General features: G+C 38.3%; 1 protein-coding gene across 6 annotated transcripts in view; it reads right to left on the bottom strand.

Moving 5' to 3' along the window:
• LOC115223029 (multivesicular body subunit 12B) overlaps positions 1–22,755 on the bottom strand; it is a 143,689-nt gene that overhangs the window by 9,608 nt on the left and 111,326 nt on the right. For 4 of the 6 annotated variants that reach the window (XM_036512051.1, XM_029793457.2, XM_029793458.2 and 1 more), the window contains 3 exons: positions 8,580–8,678; positions 1,964–2,071; positions 106–196 (listed from right to left, as the gene is read on the bottom strand). In XM_036512051.1, the coding sequence (XP_036367944.1) occupies positions 106–196; positions 1,964–2,071; positions 8,580–8,678 (298 nt within the window). Of the gene's footprint in view, positions 1–105; positions 197–1,963; positions 2,072–8,579; positions 8,679–11,485; positions 11,502–12,981; positions 13,020–22,755 lie in introns of those variants that run through there. The other 2 variants (XM_036512054.1, XM_036512053.1) reach the window with 2 other exon arrangements.

Raw genomic sequence — 22,755 nt, 5'->3', positions numbered from 1 at the left:
CTTCTCGATGGATGCACTTTTCTTTCTTAGCTTGCAACAGATGATCCACTTGGCCACTCTGCTTCAACAAACAAGAAACTGAAAGAGATTTTCGCCAGTACTCACGTGTATCTTCTGTATATTCAAGCACTGTGAAGCCAGCAGGTACGGAGTCTTTGTCGTTAATTATGGCCACATCTACCAGGACGTCATCGTCCTGAGAAATAAAAAGAAGAAAAAAACAAATTAAAGTATAAAACAATAGCTAACATTCGAAAAAATCAATCACATCGACTAAGGCAGACTAATGATTAATAGTGAGACAAGATGAGCAAATTTACAAGCAGACTGTTGAACCAAGACGAGGATTGTGGAGTGGAGAGTGGAGCCATGGACTGGACAGTGGGCCTGCAGGGTGCAGAGTGGAGAGCTGGGGTCTGTGAAGTGGAGTAGAGTGGGGCCCAGGGGATGGAGAGCAGGGCTGTGTGGTGCAGAGCGGGGTCATGGGGTGCAGAGCTGGATCATGGAGTACAGAGCTGGACCCCATGGGGTGCAGAGTAGATCTGTGGAGTCATGAATTCTAATTGCATTCCTGTCTTGGATTCATGATGATAATCTACTCCATTACTTGACTGGCACTAAAATCACCCCTGGAATGACAGAGGATGAAATAAAAGCCAGCAAAATTTGAACTCAGAATGTAAAAGTTTGCAACTAAACACAAGGAAGTTTGATCAATACTGTCAGAATGATGCATTATGGGAAGACTAATTGAATCCAAAACTTAATTGGCTCTTCATTTCATCACCTTTGGAAGGATGAGAGTCGGAGTAAAACTCTGCTTTGATGGGATTTGAACTCAGAATGTAAAGGTTTGCAACTTAACACAAGGAAGTTTGACTGATACTCTGACGATGATGCATCCTGCGAACCCTAATTGATTTCACTAATTGACTGACACTTTGTTTTATCCCCCCTTGGAAGGCTGAATGGCAAATGCCTGGCATGATTTGAACTCTGAACATAACGGTTCACAACTTAACATGAGAAAGTTTGACAAATGGTTTCAAGAAACTTTAAATGGTGGAGTCAGTCACTGCCAAATATTACATCCTGGTTCAAGAGAAGTCTGCAACTGTATTGAGAGAGACAGACAGAAAGACAGAGAAAGAGATTCCTAGATACTGCCACTTTACCACACACACACACACTCACGCATTCAAACATACTCATATACATACCCTCAATAGAGATTCACATACAAATACATTCACACACCCTCACACAAACACCATTATTCATTCATATATAAACTCATACACACACACTTGTACACATACAGCCATCCTCATTCACACACTCACATACAAACTCGTGTGTGTGTGTATGGCCTTGTACACACGTACATCCTCTCTCATGCACACATCTTCATTCACCCTCCTCCACCCCCACCCCCCAGGCAGCCTTCAACTTACCCACCCACCCCCATTCCAGACACTTTCACATCCTGAGTCACAGCATCTTATTTAATTAATTTATCATTTTCCCCACCACCACCCTCCTCTTCCTTCTTTATAAACTTTCTCATTGTGATGTCCATTTTGTCTCGAAAATAGCCAAAGAAAGAAGAAAAAAAAAAACATAAGTCTTTACACAGAATTTACTAAATAACAGAAAATAAGAAAGAAAAAAAAATTATAAAAAAAACAAGATCATAGACAAAGAAACAAAATAAAAAATAAAAAGATAAAAGTTTTAAAAAAAAGTGAGAGAAAATCCAATAATAATAATAATAATAATAATAATAATAATAACAATAATAATAATAATAATAATAATAATAATAATAATAATAATAATAATAATAATAATAATAATAAAAAAGAGGCGGAAGATGTCTGCTGGAAGATTTGCTGCTGAAGACAAAAGAAAATGGTCTTTGTTGTTGTTGACAACCGTGAAGAAAGCGAAGGCATCGACTTACAGGCATTGGATTACATTTCTTGTAGCAGATGTAACGGTAGTAGCGTCGTCCAAATAAACTGTCTCGCCATAAATCAGCATCATCTTTGCCATCTTCGGTTCGATCAAGCTACAGACGGAGAGAGAGAGAGAAAGAGAGAGAGTTAGATTGCAGCAGAGAGAAAACAGTAACAAATCTCATCTTTTATCTTTTACTTGTTTCAGTCATTATTAGACTGTGGCCAGGCTGGGGCACCACCACCACCATGGAGAATTTTTTAGCCGAATTAACTGGCCCCAGTACCTTTTTTTTTTTAATCCTTTTAAGCCTGGTGCTTATTCTATTGAACTCTTTTGCCGAACTGGTAAGTCACAGGGACATAAACAAAAGAACACCGGTTGTCAAGCAGTGATGGTGGGAGAAACACAAAGACATATACACATAGACATATATAAATATGACGGGCTTCTTTCAGTTTCCATCTACCAAATCTACTCATAAGGCTATAACAGAAGACACTTGTCCAAGGTGGCATGTAGTGGGACTGAACCTGGAACCATGTGGTTGGGAAGCAAGCTTCTTATCACACAGCCACTCAGTGCATATATATATATATATATATATATATATATATATATATATATATGAGCAAAACACCTCCCCATCCAATGGACGGTGCTGAGTTGTCAAAGATTTAAACCAAATTTTCTCAAAACAAGTTGTCCGACCGTCCCATAGGCCTCCCCTTTGAGAAACACTGACTTAACCTAAATTTGAGACACCAGCAAAAGAAGAAATAAAGATAGACTTTTTCTCTATTCCAAGAAAAACGATTTTACAAATGCACATTCCCACGGCTTTATCGATCGCATTCTCATCTGGAATCGATTTTTGTAATTTTTTCAAGACTTATACACGCCCTGATACCGTCGGTATCTACATATCAAATTTAAGCGCAATCAGATGGAGGATGCCGGAGATCCTAAAAGACACACACACAGACAGAATGGATTTTATATAATAGATATATAAATATCGGCATAGCTGTGTGGTAAGAAGTTTGCTTCCCAACCATATGGTTATGAGTTCAGTTCCACAGCATGGCATAGTATGTTCTACTATAGCTTTGGACCAATCAGAACCTTGTGAGAGGATTTGCTAGAAGGAAACTGAAAGAAGCCCATCATATATGTGTGTGTGTGTGGGTCTTTGTATTTGTCCCCAATACCGCTTAGCGACCAGTGTTGGTATATTTACATCCCTGTAACTTATAGGATAGGTACCAAGCTTAAAACAGAAAGTACTGGGTTTGACTCATTCAACTAAGCTTCTTTAAGGCAGTGCCCCAGCATGGCCACAGTTTAATGATTGAAACTACCAAAAGATATAAAATCAGGAGCTATGCGAATTGGATAGAAATTCATTTATCCAATATGACTTCTGTATGATTACAGCTGTTTCGTAACTTTTTTTCATGTAGTATTGTTAATTCCAGCATGTGAAGTTATACATTCATGATTTCATCAATATGTACACTCAGCATTATACAATAAAATTGTATATTCACAAATTGATGTAAATAAGGAAAGCTAACTCGTCAGATCACAAGAACACCATAGATACACTGCTTCTAACCATGTGGTCTTAGGTTCAATCCCACAGTGTAGCACCTTGGGCTACTATAGCCTCAGGTCAAGCAAAGCCTTGTGAGTGGATTTGAAGACAGAAACTGAAAGAAACCTGTTGCGTGTGTGTGTGTGTGTTCCATAACTGCTTGACACCCGGTGTTGATTAGTTTATGTCCTTGTCAGTGGTTTGGCAAAAGAGAACAATAGGCTTTCAAAAAAATTTGAGGTTGATTTGTTCAACTTAATCTCTCAGAGCAGTGCTCCAGCATGGTCACAGTCTACTGACTGAAACAAGTCAAAAGATAAGACATACACCTCATCAAGAAAGTAAAAGTTGGATTGCAAAGTATATCCTGTTTGAAAATCTTCTGTGAAAACATGTCTGGCCATAAGAGGGTTGGTGACAGGAAGGGCATCCGGCCATAGAAAACCTGTCTTAACAAACTCAGTCTGACTCATGTCAGCGTGGAAAAGTGGATGTAATGATGACGGTGATGATGATGATGATGATTATATATAAATATATAATTCATTATTAGCCAGATAATCATTCAATACAATATCGTATTGTATAATTATTGAATTAATAATTAAATATGTTTATTGAATTCTGCAATCTGGCATTGAATTCTCTTCTACTCAATTGTTCCTTTAATCCTATATATATATATACACACATGTGTGTGTGTGAATATATATATTAATAGTTAAATATCTTACAGTTCTATAAATTTTTCATTGTTCTTTCATTCCTATTAATATATATATATACATATATATATATATATACATTCATATATATACATATATACATACATACATATATATATATACATATACATACATATATATATATATATATACATATACATACTATATATATATATATATACATATACATACATATATATATATATACATATACATACATATATATATATATATATATACATATACATACATATATATATATATATACATATACATACATATATATATATATATACATATACATACATATATATATATATATACATACATATATATATATATACATATACATACATATATATATATACATATACATACATATATATATTATATATATATACATATACATACTATATAATATATACATACATATATAATATATACATATACATACATATATATATATATACATACATATATATATATATACACATATATATACATATATATATATATAATACATATATATATTATACATATACATACATATATATATACATATACATACATATATATATATATATACATACATATATATATATATATATATATACATATACATATATATATATATATATACATATACATATATATATATATACATATACATATATATATATATATACATACATATATATATATATATACATATACATACTATATATATATATATACATACATATATATACATATATTTACACACACACATATATATATATGCACGTGTGTGAGCGATTATATGTGTATGATTAAGTACCTTACAATAGCAGAAGTGCTTCAATGTATTGGTATTAATTTTTTTTTCCCTCAAAAACTGAGGTTTTTTACTGAAATACTTGAACAACCATAACAATGTGAATTGATCCACAAATAAGAGGCTACAGTGTGAATCAATCGAGTGTTTAATCTCTCTTAAAATCACAGCCTGAGGTCTTAAAAAAAAGAAACAAGCCAACAAAAAAGTAGGTGAGGAACCACAGATTTGTATGGCCTAAGCAGAGGAAAAGAAGGACAGCAGCCATGACCCTTTTTTGAAAGGGGCTCTGAAACTAGTAGGGGTGGTGGAGACGGGTAGTGATGTAACTGAGGAGGGAGAGCAAAGAAGGGGTAGTCTGCTCCATGTGACACTTTTATTATAGGGGGCAGCATGTTTGGGTCTGCTGTATAAAGCTGTAGGGGAGTGGGGTGGAGATGGGGTTGAAAATTCAAGGTGACAGGTAAAACATGAGGGAGCCTCAGATATACACACAGACCTGGGCCCCGATGCTTACAGGAAATCGGACTGCATAAAAGCTATCCTGACAGTACCTCTGAAGGTACTACTAAATAAAGCTACAGAATATAGATAGCTACCACTGAAACACACACTCGGCTATGTGGATGAGAAGTTCCCTTCCCAACCATGTGGCCTTGAGTTCAGTCCCACAGCATGGCACTTTGGATGAAACTATTGTAGCAGCCCTGGGCTGACCAAAGCCTTGATGGTGGATTTGACAGACAAAAACCCCAAGAACCATGCCACGCATGCATGGGTGTGTGTGCATGCACATGCACATGTGTCTCAACTTACATTTACACTTCTCTGGGAGAAAAAGGAAAAAAGAATATGTTTATGTAAATTTAATTTATTTTATATTTACGCATATATATTATTTGTCATAAATAATTGATATCATAATTATTTATATTTCTGATTACATCATCATCATCATTGAATATTGGGGTCTGTGGTTGTTGTTTGAACTAAATATAACTTTGGTTATCTATAATAAATATCTTTTTGTGGATTGCGTAATATATAAATTTTATTTAAATATCTCTTATGAAAAAAAAGTAAAAAAAAAAACCCATTACTGTGCTTTAACCCTTTCATTATTGTATTTATTTTAAGATGCTCTGTTTTCCTTTTAATTACTTTAAATATAACAAAGAATTTAGTAAAATAACTTCGTAATCATTCAGCTAGTGTTAGGAACACAACTTATGAAAACAAAACATTTGTACTCAGAGCCAGAGCTGGTTTCAGCTGGGTTGGTAATGAAAGGGTTAAGTGGTGACATTTATTCTGTCAACAAATCCTCTGCTCGCTTCATACCTTCAAAGCCATGTAGAATAACAGCTCCCTTACTTGAAAAGCAGAAAAGGGTTAACAACAGAAAGATTGTCTGATCATAAGACAAGGCCTCAAATGATAGATTCTCCTGACCCAGTCGTTGTCCACTGTCTTTTATCCATGGATCTCTTTGATTATTGTTTTACTCTGGTGGACCTCACCATAGCCATTCAGTTTTACAGATAATTCTTTCCAAGTTCCTAATTTTATTTATGGCAGTCACTTGTGTAGGTTTGCAAAACACTCACAGAGAGAACATGTTTCAATGGTTGGAAGCATGTTGAAACTAAGTTAAAATTTACGGAAAGAAACCTAGTTTATGTCTTGCAATAAATTCGTCTGAAGCAAATTTTTTTTTCCAAAGATCCCTAAAGCACTACCATAAATCCCCAATTTACTATTTTGCTTTCATGAACTCCCAAAAGCTTTATACTCCACCCCAGGAGTCATATGGAGCCCAGCTGGGAACCATCGATCTAACCTATGCTAGCATGGAAAACAGGACGTAAAAGAACAAAAACAAATCTTCATCATTTTACGCTCCCTTTTCATGGTGGCATGGGTAGGATGGGTCCTCATTATGACCCAAGTCCTTTCTGACTGGGAACCATTGTTCTCAGTGCATTGTCTCATGGTAGCACCAACACTAAAGAGCTTGAATAGTCCCTGATCCTTCCCAAGACTCACAGAGATGGTTTCCCTGTTTCTATGGCCCATATATTCCCTTCTGGATGGATGCTGGTCCATTGCAGAATGACTCATTCTTACTCGCTGAGTGGACTGGAAGCAATGTGAAATAGACTGTTATCTTACAAAACAAATTCATAATCGAAAAACGGAACGTGTCATCTTCAAAACATTCATACATGTATTTTTTGCTCAATTATACAATGCTGTTAGATGGCAAAACAGATTATACCGCTTGTTGTATTTTGGGTGTAATTTATGGCGGAAGTTTTGTTGTAACTTTAACCAGAAAACATTATAGCATAATCAATAATGGAGAATTCTCAGCGCCAAACAATGCATGAATATAGTCAGGATATTCCTGGACAAGGATTGGCAGAATATTGGTTACAATCAAGACTTGAGGCAAAAAGATATTCTTGGACTTTTCAATGATAGAAGCATTAGCAGAATATTGGTTCCAGTCAAGATTCTAACAAACAGACAAACTATTCTTGGATCATTCAAAGACACAAGAACTGGATGAATGTTGGTTCCAGTTAAGACTTCCACCGAAAACACCAAAATAAATAGAAGAAGCTGTATGTAATATATCTTAGTGCCACAGTGAAAAGACCCTTCCACCCTGCAGTAATCTCTGTAGGGCTGGGGGCATAAAAGAATTGCACCCAGTACACTTTGTGAAGCGGTTGGCAAATGAGCAGAGAGAGCCTAGTGTTTACCAAGTCCCTTTGTACTTATACCTTGCCAAGGACTTTTCACATGGTTTAGTGGTTAGAGACATTGGAGTCATGACTATAAGATTGTAGTTTCAATTTCTTATTTTTTTACTACCCACAAGGGGCTACACACAGAGGGGACAAACAAGGACAGACAAACGGATTAAGTCGATTATATCGACCCCAGTGCGTAACTGGTACTTAATTTATCGACCCCGAAAGGATGAAAGGCAAAGTCGACCTCAGCAGAATTTGAACTCAGAACGTAACGGCAGATGAAATGCCACTAAGCATTTCGCCTGGCGTGCTAACGTTTCTGCCAGCTTGCTGCCTTTCAATTTCTGGATTGGGCAACACGTTGCGTGCTTGAGCAAAACACTTTATTTCACATTGCTCCAGTCCACTCAACTGGAAAAAAAAATTTAGAAATCTTGCATAGGACTGGAGTCCCATCCAGGGAAGGAAAATATTTGCCAAAGGAACTGAGAAGCCAACGCTATGCTCCTTACAGAGTAATGTGGACTGGCTGCATTCTGTAAAATGGTTGGTGATAGGAATGGCATCCAATCACAGAAACCAAACCAACATGACATGTACACCACAGCAGTGGAAGAACAACACTGCAGTGGAAATACCTTGGCTCATTCCAGGGTTTGAGTTGTTTGACCAAAGTCTGTGGCACAGATATTCATGAGGGAAAAGAAATGGCAGATACTTACAAGGAAATATTTTGGGGGACATTTGAGACGGTCTGAAACAACACAGACTGCTACTATCGGTTGGTCTGAGTTATCGTCTGTCATTGAAGATGACTTAACCTGGAACAATATGGAGAGAGAAAGACATTTAGAGAACAGCAGGCGACAAGTGAACAACAATTATTACAATAACAACAACAAGAACAAGAGTCAAAAGTAAAAAAAAAAAAAGCAAAGCAACTGAACTCTTCGTTATGCCAAACCCTTTGGTGAATATTTTTTCATTTTTCAAACCCAGATGTTATTGTTAACCCCTTACCCAACAATTATTTTGAAAATAAATGTATTTTTTCAGACATATTTTTTATTGTTTTATTTTACTATGTTTTGAATGGTGATTTCGAGGTATATTTCAAACCTTATTTATTATTCATAAAATGTGCCTTCCAACCCTTCGACTGTCTCCAGGTGTCTAAATCATACTCGGTCTTCAATGCCTTACTCAAGCGAAAGGTGGCAGAAATTGTCACTGCCAGACATATAGTGAGCGAATATACTCGTATATGTCAAAAAAGAGTTTATAATAGACAAAGGAACTTGTTTGCTGTCGATTTTGGCAAGTCTATCTTTTGGACGAGTTAACTCGCCAGAGATCCTACAGTGTGTGTTATTAATATGACAAACGATCTTTGGACAGGGTGTATTGTTATAGCTGTTGAGACACAACTGGTCAATGTTAACATGTAAATCCCCATTACACTGTCATTAACTGGTTTCCTTCTAATGGTAAGAGTCGATCAGGTCTAATCACCACACTACAGCATATCTTCGTGGCTTCTGGGGAAGGCCCAGATCTACTTACTGGGTCTTGTAACCAATATATTCAATATATTCATCTACACACTTTATCACGTATCCATGGACTGGATCATGGATCTCCACACCATTATCATCAGTCCATAGAGTGGGCAGTAGATCTATACACTTCATCCACAGACAGGATGTGGATCTACATACTGTATCCTGCATCCAAGGAGAAGGTGTATCCTACATCATTCATGGATTGAATAGATCTATACACGATATAACAGGAATTGGATGAATCTGAAATATCCAAGGAATTCATGGAACAAGATCCATAGCAAAGTCAGTTCTACATACTGTAACATGTCTCCATGGATTAGACAGAAGATCTACACACTGTTGGGTATTTATGGATTGAACAGAGGATCTGCATACTGTATTCCATGTTCAAGGGTTGGACAATGGATCTAATAACTATATCAATTGGATTGGATGGACCTACATCCATGGAGTGGTTGGCTCTACATACTCTAACATGTATCACCATGGATTGGGCAAATCTACACACATCAGTTTATGTCCATGTAGCTCAAGAGTGTGTGTGCATTTGTGTGTATCACGTGATCAACCACATTATCAGATGCTATACATCACTGGTCACAATGCGCTTTCTTGTGTTGTTTTAGCTTTCAAATGATGCCACCCTGCTGGCTAGGCAAGCAGGCCAACATTGCCTCTGATCAGAAAGCTAGTTCATCAGAGGGTGACCCATTTACAGCCGAGTGGACTGGGGCAGCATGAAACAAAGTGTTTCGCTCAAGAACATACCACCCAGTCCAGCAATTGAACCCACAATCTAATGAGTACAGCACCCTAACCACTAAGCCATATACTTTCATACACACACTCAGTCAAAAGAATGACAGCATATCCCAATACAAGGCAGTAAATCTCAAACTAACACAATTTTACATTCTATTTGGTTTCCATGAGAACACATGCCATCATAACGCTAATGTCTGTCTGTCTGTGTCTCCCTCTCTCTCTAAACTGTTCTGTTGTCGTATCCATTAAGTCTATACAAGTGAGGGTTGTAAAGGTCAAACAAATTTAGAATTTGGCACATTTAGCCCCAGGTCAGTCCTGGTCAGGCAGACTTAGAGAAAGTGTTCCAATCATGACCAGCTTGTCTTTTATATTCAATTTAGTGTCTTTGTCTGTTTTTTTGTTTGAAGATGGCAAGGAGTGGTTCAAGGGAGATTTAGATGTTGTTCCTAGTTGGTCAAATGACTGTATGTGGTGGTGGCGGTGGTGACTTATCCTCTTGTGGTACCCTTACTAGTCAACGCTCTCCTGTGTGTGTGTGTGTGTGTGTGTTTCTGAGCAACACGAGGAGGGAAATATGACTGCTATTTCTATTCAGTTGATGAAATATGTGCAGGTGGACTTGTTGGCTTGTGGTACCCTTGCAAGTGTGTGTGTGTGTGTGTGTGTGTGTGTGTGTGTGAAGCATACTCTTTTTTGTGTATGTGAGTGTGTAAGGCATGTTCCCTTGTGTGAGTGTGAGGCAGAGAGAAATTTGGTTGTTATTTCTAGTCAGTAAATGACTGTGTGTGTGTGTGGCAGTGGTACAAATCAGTGATAATACAATATAATTTCATTGTTATGATACAAAAGAAATACAATGCAATAATAATAATAATAATAATAATAACTAATAATAACTAATAATAATGATAATAATAATAATAATAATAATAATAATAATAATAATAACGAAGACATTGTTATACAACTTTGCAATAATGAAAATAAGTCGATGCAAAACTTTTGGGTGAAGGGGCAATCAAATTTTATTTTACTTTATGTTTTTACACTACATTGGTGAACTTGGACAAACAATAATGGCATGCTGGTAGTGATGGTAGCAGTGGTGTTGGTGGTGATGGCTGTGGTAGTGGTTGGAGGAGAGGTGATAAAGGTAAGGTAAGGATTAGGGTACAATGCAAAGAACCCAGATTCTCCCCTGAAGTATATCTTATCTAAAATATTGAGGATAATTATGGGGTGTACAGAAAGGAAAATGGAAAAACCCCAAAACAGACAGTGATTTAAATTCTTACCAATCCTCAGAAAGACTGAAAAAAGCAAGATTTCACAAACAAATGGGAGTGGAAATTAAAACAGGTTTATTTCAATGATATTTTCTCTCTCCACCCACCTCATATTTTTTTGGCTTTTGTGTGTATCTCTGTGTGTCTTCGTTCTCAGATAACATATAAAGTACACAAGGAAAAATAACGAAATTCCCATGATTTAAAATACATTAGGAAGTGTTAAAGTGTGGAATTATTAGTCATTAGAATCATTATTAGTGAAGGCAGGGAGCTGGCAGAATCGTTAGCACACTGGACGAACAGTTAAGCAGTATTTCGCCTGTCCCTACGTTGTGAGTTCAAATTCCGCAGAGGTCGACTTTGCCTTTCATCTTTTCGGGGTCGATAAATTAAGTACCAGTGAAACACTGGGGTCAATGTAATAGGCTGGTCCCCTCCCCACAAATTTCAGGTCTTGTGTCTTTAGTAGAACGGATTAAAAAGGAGAAAGGGGCTCTCTACCCACCTTTTGACTAGGCTCCCGTGGCTTTTATGGGTTTTTCCATGAGTAACCTTTCGAAGCACCTCCCCCTATTGGGAATTTCAATAGTTATATTTTCGTTGTTATCTTTATCGTATCTAGTTTCAGCTCACGAGCTGTGGCCATGCTGGGGCACCGCCATTTATCTCTGGAATTTTTACACGTTTTTTTTGCAAACGGACAAAACCCTTTGTAACTTTCGTCCTGTGTTTTGTCCCTTTATGTTTTAATTAATTTTTGTCAGCCCTTGTGGCCAATAAACGAATTAATTATTATTATTATTATTATTATTATTAAGGCAGTGATCTGGCAGAATTGTTAACATGCTAGACAAAATGCTTAGCAACATTTCATCTGTTTTAACGTTCCAAGTTCAAATGACACCGAGGTTGACTTTGCCATCCATACTTTCAGTTTCAAGAGAATAAGTACCAGTCATGTACTGGGATCAATGTGATTGACTAGGCCCCTTGTGCTTAAAGTAGAATCATTATTATTGTCATCATTAAGACAGGGAGCTGGCAGAATGTTAGCGAATCGAATGAAATGCTTCGCAGCATCTCTTCCAGCTCTTAACATTCCGAGTTCAAATCCTAGCAGGTTTGACTTTATATTTTACATTCTGGGTTCAAATTCCGCTGAGGTCAAATTTGCTTTCCATGCTTTCAGGGGTCGATGAAATAAGTACCAGACATATACTTGGGTCAATGTAATCAACTAGCCCCCCTCCACCACAATTTCAGGCCTTGTGCCAAATTTAGAAAGGACCGTAATTTTTTGTTTATTTTTATTACATTAAACCTATTTACATGCAAAACCTTCACAACACACACACACACACACACAACACACACACACATTCTTTGTTTTGTCCTGTACCATCCATAATACTTTTCTTAATGTAAACCATTTGTGGTCAATAAAGAAATCATTATTATTATTATTATTATTATCATTATCATTATTATTATGTTTTGTTTACCTGCCCCAGATGTAGTTTAGCTTTTATCAACTTGGCCACTTGATAAAAATATAGATAAAAAATATATATATATATATAAGTATCCAACTGAAATAAGTACAAAGGCAGGATCTGGCTAATGTAATCAACTAAAAAAAAAAAAAAATCGGTGCTGCTCCAGTTTGACCACAGCCAAATGACTGAGACCAGAAAAATAATAAAAGAAGGGAGAGAGAGACATACACAGAAATCTCTCTCTTATTCACATACCCCTTTTACACGAGTGGTCTCTCTCTCTCTCTCTCTGACACACATTCATAGATATACATACGTATACAAACCTGTATACATAAACATATACAGACACACACACACATATTATCAACTATGTATATATGTGTGCTGATGTGAATCTGAGGCAATGTATGCATACATGTGTCTATTTATATATATATATATATATATAAAACAAAGTAAAGTTGTAAGATACCGCACGAGTGGAAATATATATGAAAGAAGGTTTGAAAATGCAATTTTAAAGATGTTTATTCACTTGACCGGTTTCACTTTTCTAGAAAAAGAAACCAGTACTTAACGCAACAAAGCTTATACAAAGCTTTACATTTTACTTTTGACAATCTTTTTCTAAAAAAGTGAAACCGGTCAAGTCAATAAACATCTTTAAAAGACCTTTGCATTTTCAAACCTTTTATATATATATATATATATATATATATATATATATATACACACACACACACATGTGCCAGCAAGTACAAGCATGTACATCCAAGAAAATGTATATAGATAAAAGTATGTGTGTGCGAGAGTGCATGTGCCTAAGTATAACAGGGTGTGTGGGCATGTGTGAATCTGAACATACGGGTACATATGTGAGCATGTGTGTGTACGTGTGTCCTAAAATGCACCCAGATTGAAAAAGCCACATCTACCAGACCCTCCCTGGCTGCTTAATCCATTGCACTACTTTCGTCTGCACTCATTCTCTCCTCTTACAATGTGCACAAATACACTCTAAGCAAACATACACACACATACGCAAACACTATATCCTGCCACTCATACATATATATATAAAGTCAGAATACATTCTCCTGTTGAGAGAAATGAAAAAAGGGCCAATATGCCCAGAAGAGGCCATTGTTTTATAACATCAGAATGCACTTTAGAGGTGCAAATATGGACAACAATTGGCCGAAATGTGACGTAGGTGAGAAAGTAAGAACTTGTAAATTGGCTGCATTATGATTGGAAAATAATTATTCTATATATATTCTCTGTTTTCTTTAAATTATTAATTATACACACACAATGTGTATCTGGTCACATGTGAACATCATCTATACCCAGTTATACACACCTCACAAAAATCTATATCGTGTTACGTACAAGCGCATATCTATATCCTACCATACGCAATCTATTGTCGGCCACACAGACACAGAGTCTAATGCATTCAGTTTGGATTCAATGACACACAAAATTCTCGGAGCCAATTTATAATGAAATACTCAGAATAAAAAAAGAAAGAAAAAAAACCCCAACAAAACATTAAAACACAAAAACAAAAGAAGCCTCTTTTCCAGAACCCCATTAAACTCCCTGCTATCCTTTCTTATACTCTCTGTATCTCGATTACAAAGACAGTGGGACTTCAAAGTTAAATGACATAAGAACAAACAGTAACAGCAACAACTATAAAAACAAAATACTTCAGCTCCCAACAGGTGTTGACATTCCACAAGGTGTAACCGTCTAGCATTTAAACTGGCCACATCCGGTCCAAAGATTCTGCTCGTTTTATGTTCAAACTGGCTCAATCCGGTTTCTCGTACCTACCCTACAATGTCATTGTAAAAACAAAACAATCACATCATTGAAATATTGAAGCTACAAGATAATACATTTATTGATTCCAAACAATGTGATTAAATAACCATTGCATGTGACAGAGTATTCTGAATGCCAAATGATTAAGAGATGTCCCCAGTGGAATAACTGCTCCCACACCTGAGACTGCTGCTGCTGCTATGTACACTGACATCTTGGACCATATCCAGAGAAGTACTTATTTCTTTATTACCCACAAGGGGCTAAACACAGAGGGGACGAACAAGGACAGGCATAGGTATTAAGTCGATTACATCGACCCCAGTGCGTAACTGGTACTTAATTTATTGACCCCGAAAGGATGAAAGGCAAAGTCGACCTCGGCAGAATTTGAACTCAGAACGTACTTCCAGAGAAGTACCATTCACCTGATTGGCATTAAAATACTAACATATGTTCTGGCTTCTGGCACACTGGTATGCTGTCACCTCTCCGTCTTTTCTCAGACATAGTTGCAGGTGGCACGTAAAAAGCACCCACTACACTCACGGAGTGGTTGGCGTTAGGAAGGGCATCCAGCTGTAGAAACATTGCCAGATTAGACTGGAGCCTGGTGCAGCCTTCTGGCTTCCCAGAACCCCGGTCGAACCGTCCAACCCATGCTAGCATGGAGAACGGACGTTAAACGATGATGATGATGATGATGATGAGTTGCACGGTCAAGAATTTTGCATCCCAACTGTGTGTGTGTGTATTTTCAGTCGGTTCACCGTGGATTGATTGGTTGACACAATTAAAATATGGAAACAAATCCCCCCAATACTTATCTGAAATATTTGTAAGCCTTCAATAAATGTATAAAATCCATTATCAGTGTGTATTTTCTATATCACTCCGTAGCAACATACCAATTTAACTTGGTAACTGGTTTAAAAACATGACCAATGACAAGTGTTTTGAGTTTGTATTACCAGGATTCCAACACTGGCCACAGGACTTATTTCTTAGCCTGGTGCAACTTTATCAACAGAGAGTTTTTGAAGTATTTCACTTGGATTACTAATCCCTCATCAACTCCTTTTTGTTTTCCCCCACACACATAGGCACAGGAGTGGCTGTGTAGATAGGCACAGGGATAGTTGTGTAGAAAAGATAAAAGATATATATATATATTTCTTTACTACCCACAAGGGGCTAAACACAGAGGGGACAAACAAGGACAGACAAAGGGATTAAGTCGATTCCATCGACCCCAGTGCGACCCCGAAAGGATGAAAGGCAAAGTCGACCTCGGCGGAATTTGAACTCAGAATGTAACGGCAGACGAAATATGGCTTCGCATTTCGCTCGGCGTGCTACCGTTTCTGCCAGCTCGCCTTATATATATATATATATTGTGGACTCTCCTATCATAGACAATAGATGACTGTTCTGCAATTTCTTGCTGAATGACCTGCACAGATGATTCGTTTATGGTGGTCAAACGTTTGTGCCTTACATCAATTCATTCCCTCCATCAAATCAACATTGCCGAAACAGTGTGTCGCACATCAGATGTCAAAGTGATCCCACAGCAACATCAGATGAAGTGTTTTTTTTTTCAAGAATACAACACACCACCCTATCCAATAATCAATACCAGGATCTCATAACTGTGAGTGCAGAGTGTGTGTGTATGGGTATAAACCTTGATGTTTGCTTTTCAAAGCTTGTTCACAGGTATTGACTAAAAATGTTATTATACAGTGAGACCAAAATATCACTGGGTATTGATATCATCATCATCATCTGTTTTCCATGGTGGCATGGAATGGATCAAGAATAATAATAATCCTTCTTAGTATAGGCACAAGGCCCAAAATTTTGGGGGAGGGGACTAGTCCATTATATCAACTCCAGTGCTCGACTGGTCCTTATTTTATTGATTCTGAAAGCATGGAAAGCAAAGTGGACCCTGGCGGAATTTGAACTCAGAACATAGAGATGGATGAAATGCCGCTAAGCATTTTGGCCCAGCATGCAAACGATTCTGCCAGTTTGCTGCCTTAATAATAATAATAATAATAATAATAATAATAATAATAATAAAGAGCACTCAGAGAGTGCAAACCTCTGCCAAGGCAACATCAACATCCTCTCAACGATTAGCCAGAGAAGATTTTTTAAATGAGAATATCTGAAATAAACTCGGCTGCTCTCACAAATGAGAATACTAAAAATGAACCCGACCGCTCTCAAAAATTAAGTAAAAAGACACGAAAAATAATCCAGAATCCTTGTCCGATACTGGATCAATCCCAAAATTTAATCAGTTCATGCCAGTCATGAGGCCAAACATCCCTGAAAGTTTCATCCCAAACCATCCAGCAGTTCTTGAGATATCTTGTCCACGGACAAACAAACATGACTGACAACAATACCTCTGCCTTCGCTAAGGCGGAGATAATAAAGACGTGATGTGTGAATCTATATTTTGTATAATGCTTCAGCAATGTTTCTGCTGGTAAATCTATGTTGAAACAATCACAGTCTTATGTAACAAAGTGTGTTGTACAATCCATTTTCTATTTTACATCATCATCATCATCATCGTCATTTAACGTCCGCTTTCCATGCTGGCATGGGTTGGACGGTTTGACCGAGGGCTGGCGAGCCAGAAGGCTGCGCAAGGCTCCAATCTGATCTGGCAAGGTTTCTACAGCAGGATGCCCTTCCTAATGCCAACCACTCAGAGAGTGTAGTGGGTGCCTTTATGTGCCACTGGCATGAGGGCCAGTCACGTAGTACTGGCAATAACCACACTCAAAAGGTGTTTTTTATGTGCCACCTGCACGGGAGCCAGTCTGGCGGCACTGGCAACGACCACACTCAAATGCTTTTCACATGCCACCGGCACGTGCCAGTAAGGCAACGCTGGCAATCTGTGTGTGTGTTGCTTCCTTGCCTTGATGTCAGTTGATGGCTGTAGGCAAACGTCCCTCTCATGTAAGTATTGTCCTTCGTTTCCCATCTTCCATGAAAACACTTGGAAAACAGATGTGGGGTGGTGATGAAAAATGGCATCCAGTCATAGAAATATCTGCCTCCTCAACAAATTATGTCCAACGCATGCCAGCATGGAAAAGTGGATGCAAAACGATGATGATTTCTGTGGTGCCAATTTGCAATTAAAAAACAAAAATGGAAACCATGGAAACACTTTCCAGAAAAGCTTCCCAATTTTACTAATGACCTTCGCAGCAGAAACCCCACCACCACCAACACAGCTCTTACTTCACTCCACATACTTCCACCAACACCATCCCACCTCCACCAACATCCTTCCACAACTCCAACACCACCGTCACCACCCATTTCTATTCAGTTCCAAATTTTTCCTTCCATCCCAGCTGTCACAACCTCTAGACCAAGCTTCATTTATTTGTGATGATGATGATGATGATGATGGTGGTGGTGATGGCAATGATGGTGGTGATGATGATGATGATGATGACAGTGGTAGTGGTGATGATGGCAATGGTTGTGAAGGTGGTGGTGGTGATGCTGATGGCAGTGACGATAGTAGAAATGATGAAGGTGGTGGTGATGTGGCAGTGATAATGATGAAGAGGATAATGATGGTGGTGGTGATGATGATGATAGAAACTAATATTTTTTTAAGACTCCCTCTTCAGCAACCCATCCCACCACCACCACCACCACCACCACCATCACCACCACCACCATCACCACCACCACCACCATCCTACAATCCAGAAGTACATCCAGGACATACCCTAACAAAATAAACCAGGCAGTAGTTACTACCACTTCATTAGTGAGTGGCTTGTACCATGGTGGTGGTGGTGGTGATTGGTCGTTGTGGTTGTAGTGGTGTTGGCGGTAGTGGTGATAAGTTGCTGTGGTGCTGGTGGTAGTGGCAGTGGTTGTGAATGAATAGCAGAACAAGAAGTGTACCTGCATTGGTGAGGTGGTAACGAGATATTAAGAGGAAGGAAAGCAAACGAATAGCACTGAGGTGTGATGGTGGTGGAGATGGTGGCGGTGAAGGTGTTGGTGTTGGTGGTGGTGGTACTGATGAGGATCATAGTGGCAGTGGTGATGATAATGGGCAATGGTGGTATGGTGATGATGATGATGATAGTGGTGTGAATGATAAAGGGCAATGGTATTATGTAGTGATGATGATGATGATGATGATGATGCAGAAATAATGAGATAAGGTTGGAAGTAAACCTGTTAATTAGAATAATTCAGTAACAGGAGTTGGGGAGTGGAGAGGAGGAAGGGAAGAAAGCTGGGGGTGGGGGTGGGGGGATGAAAGAGTTCCTCCTCCGAGAAACAGTTAAAAGGTTAATTGGTGTGGATGTTGCTGATATTGTGGATGATGATGATGATGTTGATATGGTTGCTGCTGATGTTAACGATGATGATGATGATGTGGCTGTTGCTGGTGTAGTTTTATTGTTTTGTTTGTTTGCTCTGTTTACATGTCTGCATATTTATTTGTATTCTAATTGCTTAATTGGATCCAAGAGGTTAATAAGCTGCAAGTCTCTGACACTTGAAAAGGGCCACAAGTTCAATTCCTGTCTGAGTCCCCCAGAGGGCTCCAGACATTACAGGGGCTACCATTAACTTCAATTACATCAGTCGACTGACTTGTAAAAACCAATCCCCCCCGCACCATCACCACTTATTAGAAAGAGTAGCCAATTAGGTGTAGCTGTGTGGTAAGAAGCTTGCTTCCCAACCACATGGTTCTGGGTTCAGTCCCACTGCATGGTACCTTGGGCAAATGTCTTCTACCAGTTTCTTGTGGACCGAAGCCTTGTGAGCGGATTTGGTAGATGGAAACTGAAAGAACCAAGTCATGTGTGTGTGTGTGTGTATGTGTGTGTGTATATCTACATGTCTTTGTGTCTGTGCTTATTCCCCACCACCACTGATGTTGTGTTTATGTCCTTATAACTTAGCAGTTTGGCAAAGGAGACCAATAAAATACCAGGCTAAGAAAAAAAAAAAGAAAAGTAATGGGGTCAATTTATTTGACTAAAATTCCTCAAGGCAGTACCCCAGCATGGCCACAAGTTTAATGACAAACAAGTAAAAGATAGGGAAAACAAATCAACCTGAAATCACACCCTGTCATCTTAAAAAGAACGACACACTGGAGGATAATGGTCCTAGATACATTGTGCCAGAATCAAAAGGGAACATCTACGATGATAAAACGGCAAATGCAATCCTGACCCATGGCTATATAGGCATAACACATGCAAGAGAGCCAATGTAGGAGCCCCTGTGCTCAAGCTGCTAGATACAGCAGCCAATCTCCCTATTTACATGTACTTCCTATGTACAAGCCTGTGGTCTCTATCTTAAAGAAAGTTTGCTGCTGTTACTATTACAACCACCATGACCACCACAAAAACACTGAGCAGGTTGTGGGGCTGATTTATAATGCTTATCTAGTTTGGTTGGTCCTTATTAGGGAGTCTGTTAAGGGAGTTTGAGCTGCTATGTTGAGCAAGTCAATCAACTACATAGAAGCTCTTTTGAGGGAGAATCCACTGATACATTGTACGGGTCAATGAATTTACATTGAAGTCACATCACCCAAATGATGATGACGATGATGATGATGAGAGCGATGATGCAGATAATTATGGTGACGAAGGCAATGATGATGCTGGTGATGAATGAGGATGGCGGTTGGGGAAATAATGGCTGTGGGGTAGCGATGGCAGTGGGTGGAAATTGGCAGAGATAGTGGGGATGGGGCATGGTAATGGTGGTGGTGGTGGAGATGATGATTATAGTAATGACACTATAATAGTAAGAATGATGACGACGATGATGATGATGATAATGATTGGTAGTGGCAATGATGACAGCAACTATAAAGCTGAATTTTAATTAGTAAGCTAATTTGTGAGACTCGGTGGGTGGTATAGTGGTGGTGGTGGCAAGGGTAGGGCTTTTGGCACTGCATGTGGGTGTGTGTGTGTGTGGTCTCTGTGTTGTTTTTCTTTGGTTTCAACTCTTGTACTTAATTAGGAACCAAAACACATGGTGTGCCTCGTTCCAGAGAATGCCAAGAGTCAGAATTTCATTGAGAATTTTTTCAACCAAGGAGGAACGGTGCCAGCTAATAAAACCTGTCAATTAGTAATTCAGATATTATATAGTTATCTTCCCCATTACCATCATCATTTAACATCTGCCTTGGGCACGCCTCACAGCAGCTTCCTACTTGTCACGGCTCTTGGTCATCTGCCACACACACACACACACATGCACAAAACACCAGAGAAAACCTGGTTAAACTCTGATGTTGCATAGTTTTGTATTTTAACTTTCTTTTCATAGCTGGATGTTTGATCCAACCCTAGTTACTTTACACCAGGAATTGGGTGCTCTTTATCTACAAATGTGAGGCTCCTATCTCCAAACCCATGTTTCCTATCCGCAAGCCCTTTGGCCCCTATTTACAGACATGCTGCCCCTATTTAAACTTGTGCCCTCTATTCACAAACCAATGGTTCCTACTTTACAGACAGTTTGTTGTGGAAATGTTTACCACCACTTACCACAAAGGACTCCACACATAGAGGCTGATGTTTATTTTACAACAATCATGCAATTTCAAGACCAAGAGATGCAAAAACTAACACGAGAGAGAGAGAGGAGAGATGAGAGAGAGAGAGAGAGAGAGAGAGAGAGAGAGAGAGAGAGAGAGAGTGAGTGTGTGTGTGTGTGTAGATATGGATATATATACACACATATATATATATTGTGTGTGTAACTTAATTTAGATGTTTTATTTTTTTTCCTTCGCATTTTTCCTTTCTTAATCTGTTTTCTTTATTCACTCCTTTTTATAGAAGAGCATAGGTTCGAAATGTCAAAGACACTTCAATTTTTCCCGAGTGTCAAACTAATAAACCTTGTTTGTGGTTCCCTGACCTGACTGCCTTTTGCTTTTTGTGCAATTTTGAACTATTACCCCTGCTCAACACACATAAATTTCTTTCCATTTCCGTTCTAAGGATTAGGTAGGGCTGTGGCTACAGCAGAAAATACTTGCTGAGGGTGCCATGCAATGGGATGGAACTCAAAACCATGAGGTTGGAAAGCAAACTAAGCATCATAAGTTATGTTTTCTCAGTATTGACAACATATCTGACTCATACATATTTGAATCCTGACACAGATTTTTATGTACAAACATTTGAAACAGGAATAGGATGTTTAAATCAATATTTATAAGAGAAATCACAATTTACTAAACATTTAGCAACTCACATAGTGCCTACTTGATATCTGGCACGCCCATTGCTGTGGTGCTTACAACGCCCTCAAGGGACATGGCATAGCACCCAGGTTGAAAAGACACCCACTGTTATAAAACATGAGTGTCAGAAGAGGAAAATGGGATCTTGTGACATTCATGCCTTGCTCTCTTTAAAGTATTGAAATGTGAAGAAGTGACCGAGAAATAGTTTCCAGACAGCAACAGATTGGAATCCGGTTACCAAAGTTGAATGAAGACAAGTTGACTGACCGTTTGCTGTACAGAATATACTGACCACTTGCTTGCATGCAGGAGATTGTGGGGAGAGGGGGAGAGAGAGATTGAAGAAAGAAAGAAATAAAACAAGATAAAGAAAAATGTAATAAAAAAAAAAAGGGAGAAGAAATGGAAAAGAAGAGGAAGTATGATGAAAGACTTGAAAGAAAATGTATTAATGAAAAGGCTTTGGACAAAAAAAATGATTTTCGAAATTTTCTGAAAACTCATCCTGCTTGTCCACAACGTTCTTTTGCCTCTCCCCCTCTCTCTCCTTTTCTATTTGGCTTTCTCTCTCTCTCCTTTCTTCCCACCTCTCTCTCTCCTTTCTTCCCACCTCTCTCTCTCCCCTTTCTTCCTACCTCTCTCTC

The sequence above is a fragment of the Octopus sinensis genome, linkage group LG21 (assembly GCF_006345805.1).
Source record: "Octopus sinensis linkage group LG21, ASM634580v1, whole genome shotgun sequence".
NCBI classification, from domain to species: Eukaryota; Metazoa; Mollusca; class Cephalopoda; order Octopoda; family Octopodidae; genus Octopus; species Octopus sinensis.
The sequence above is the reverse complement of the archived record's forward strand: the minus strand, read 5'-3'. Positions and strand labels throughout refer to the sequence as shown.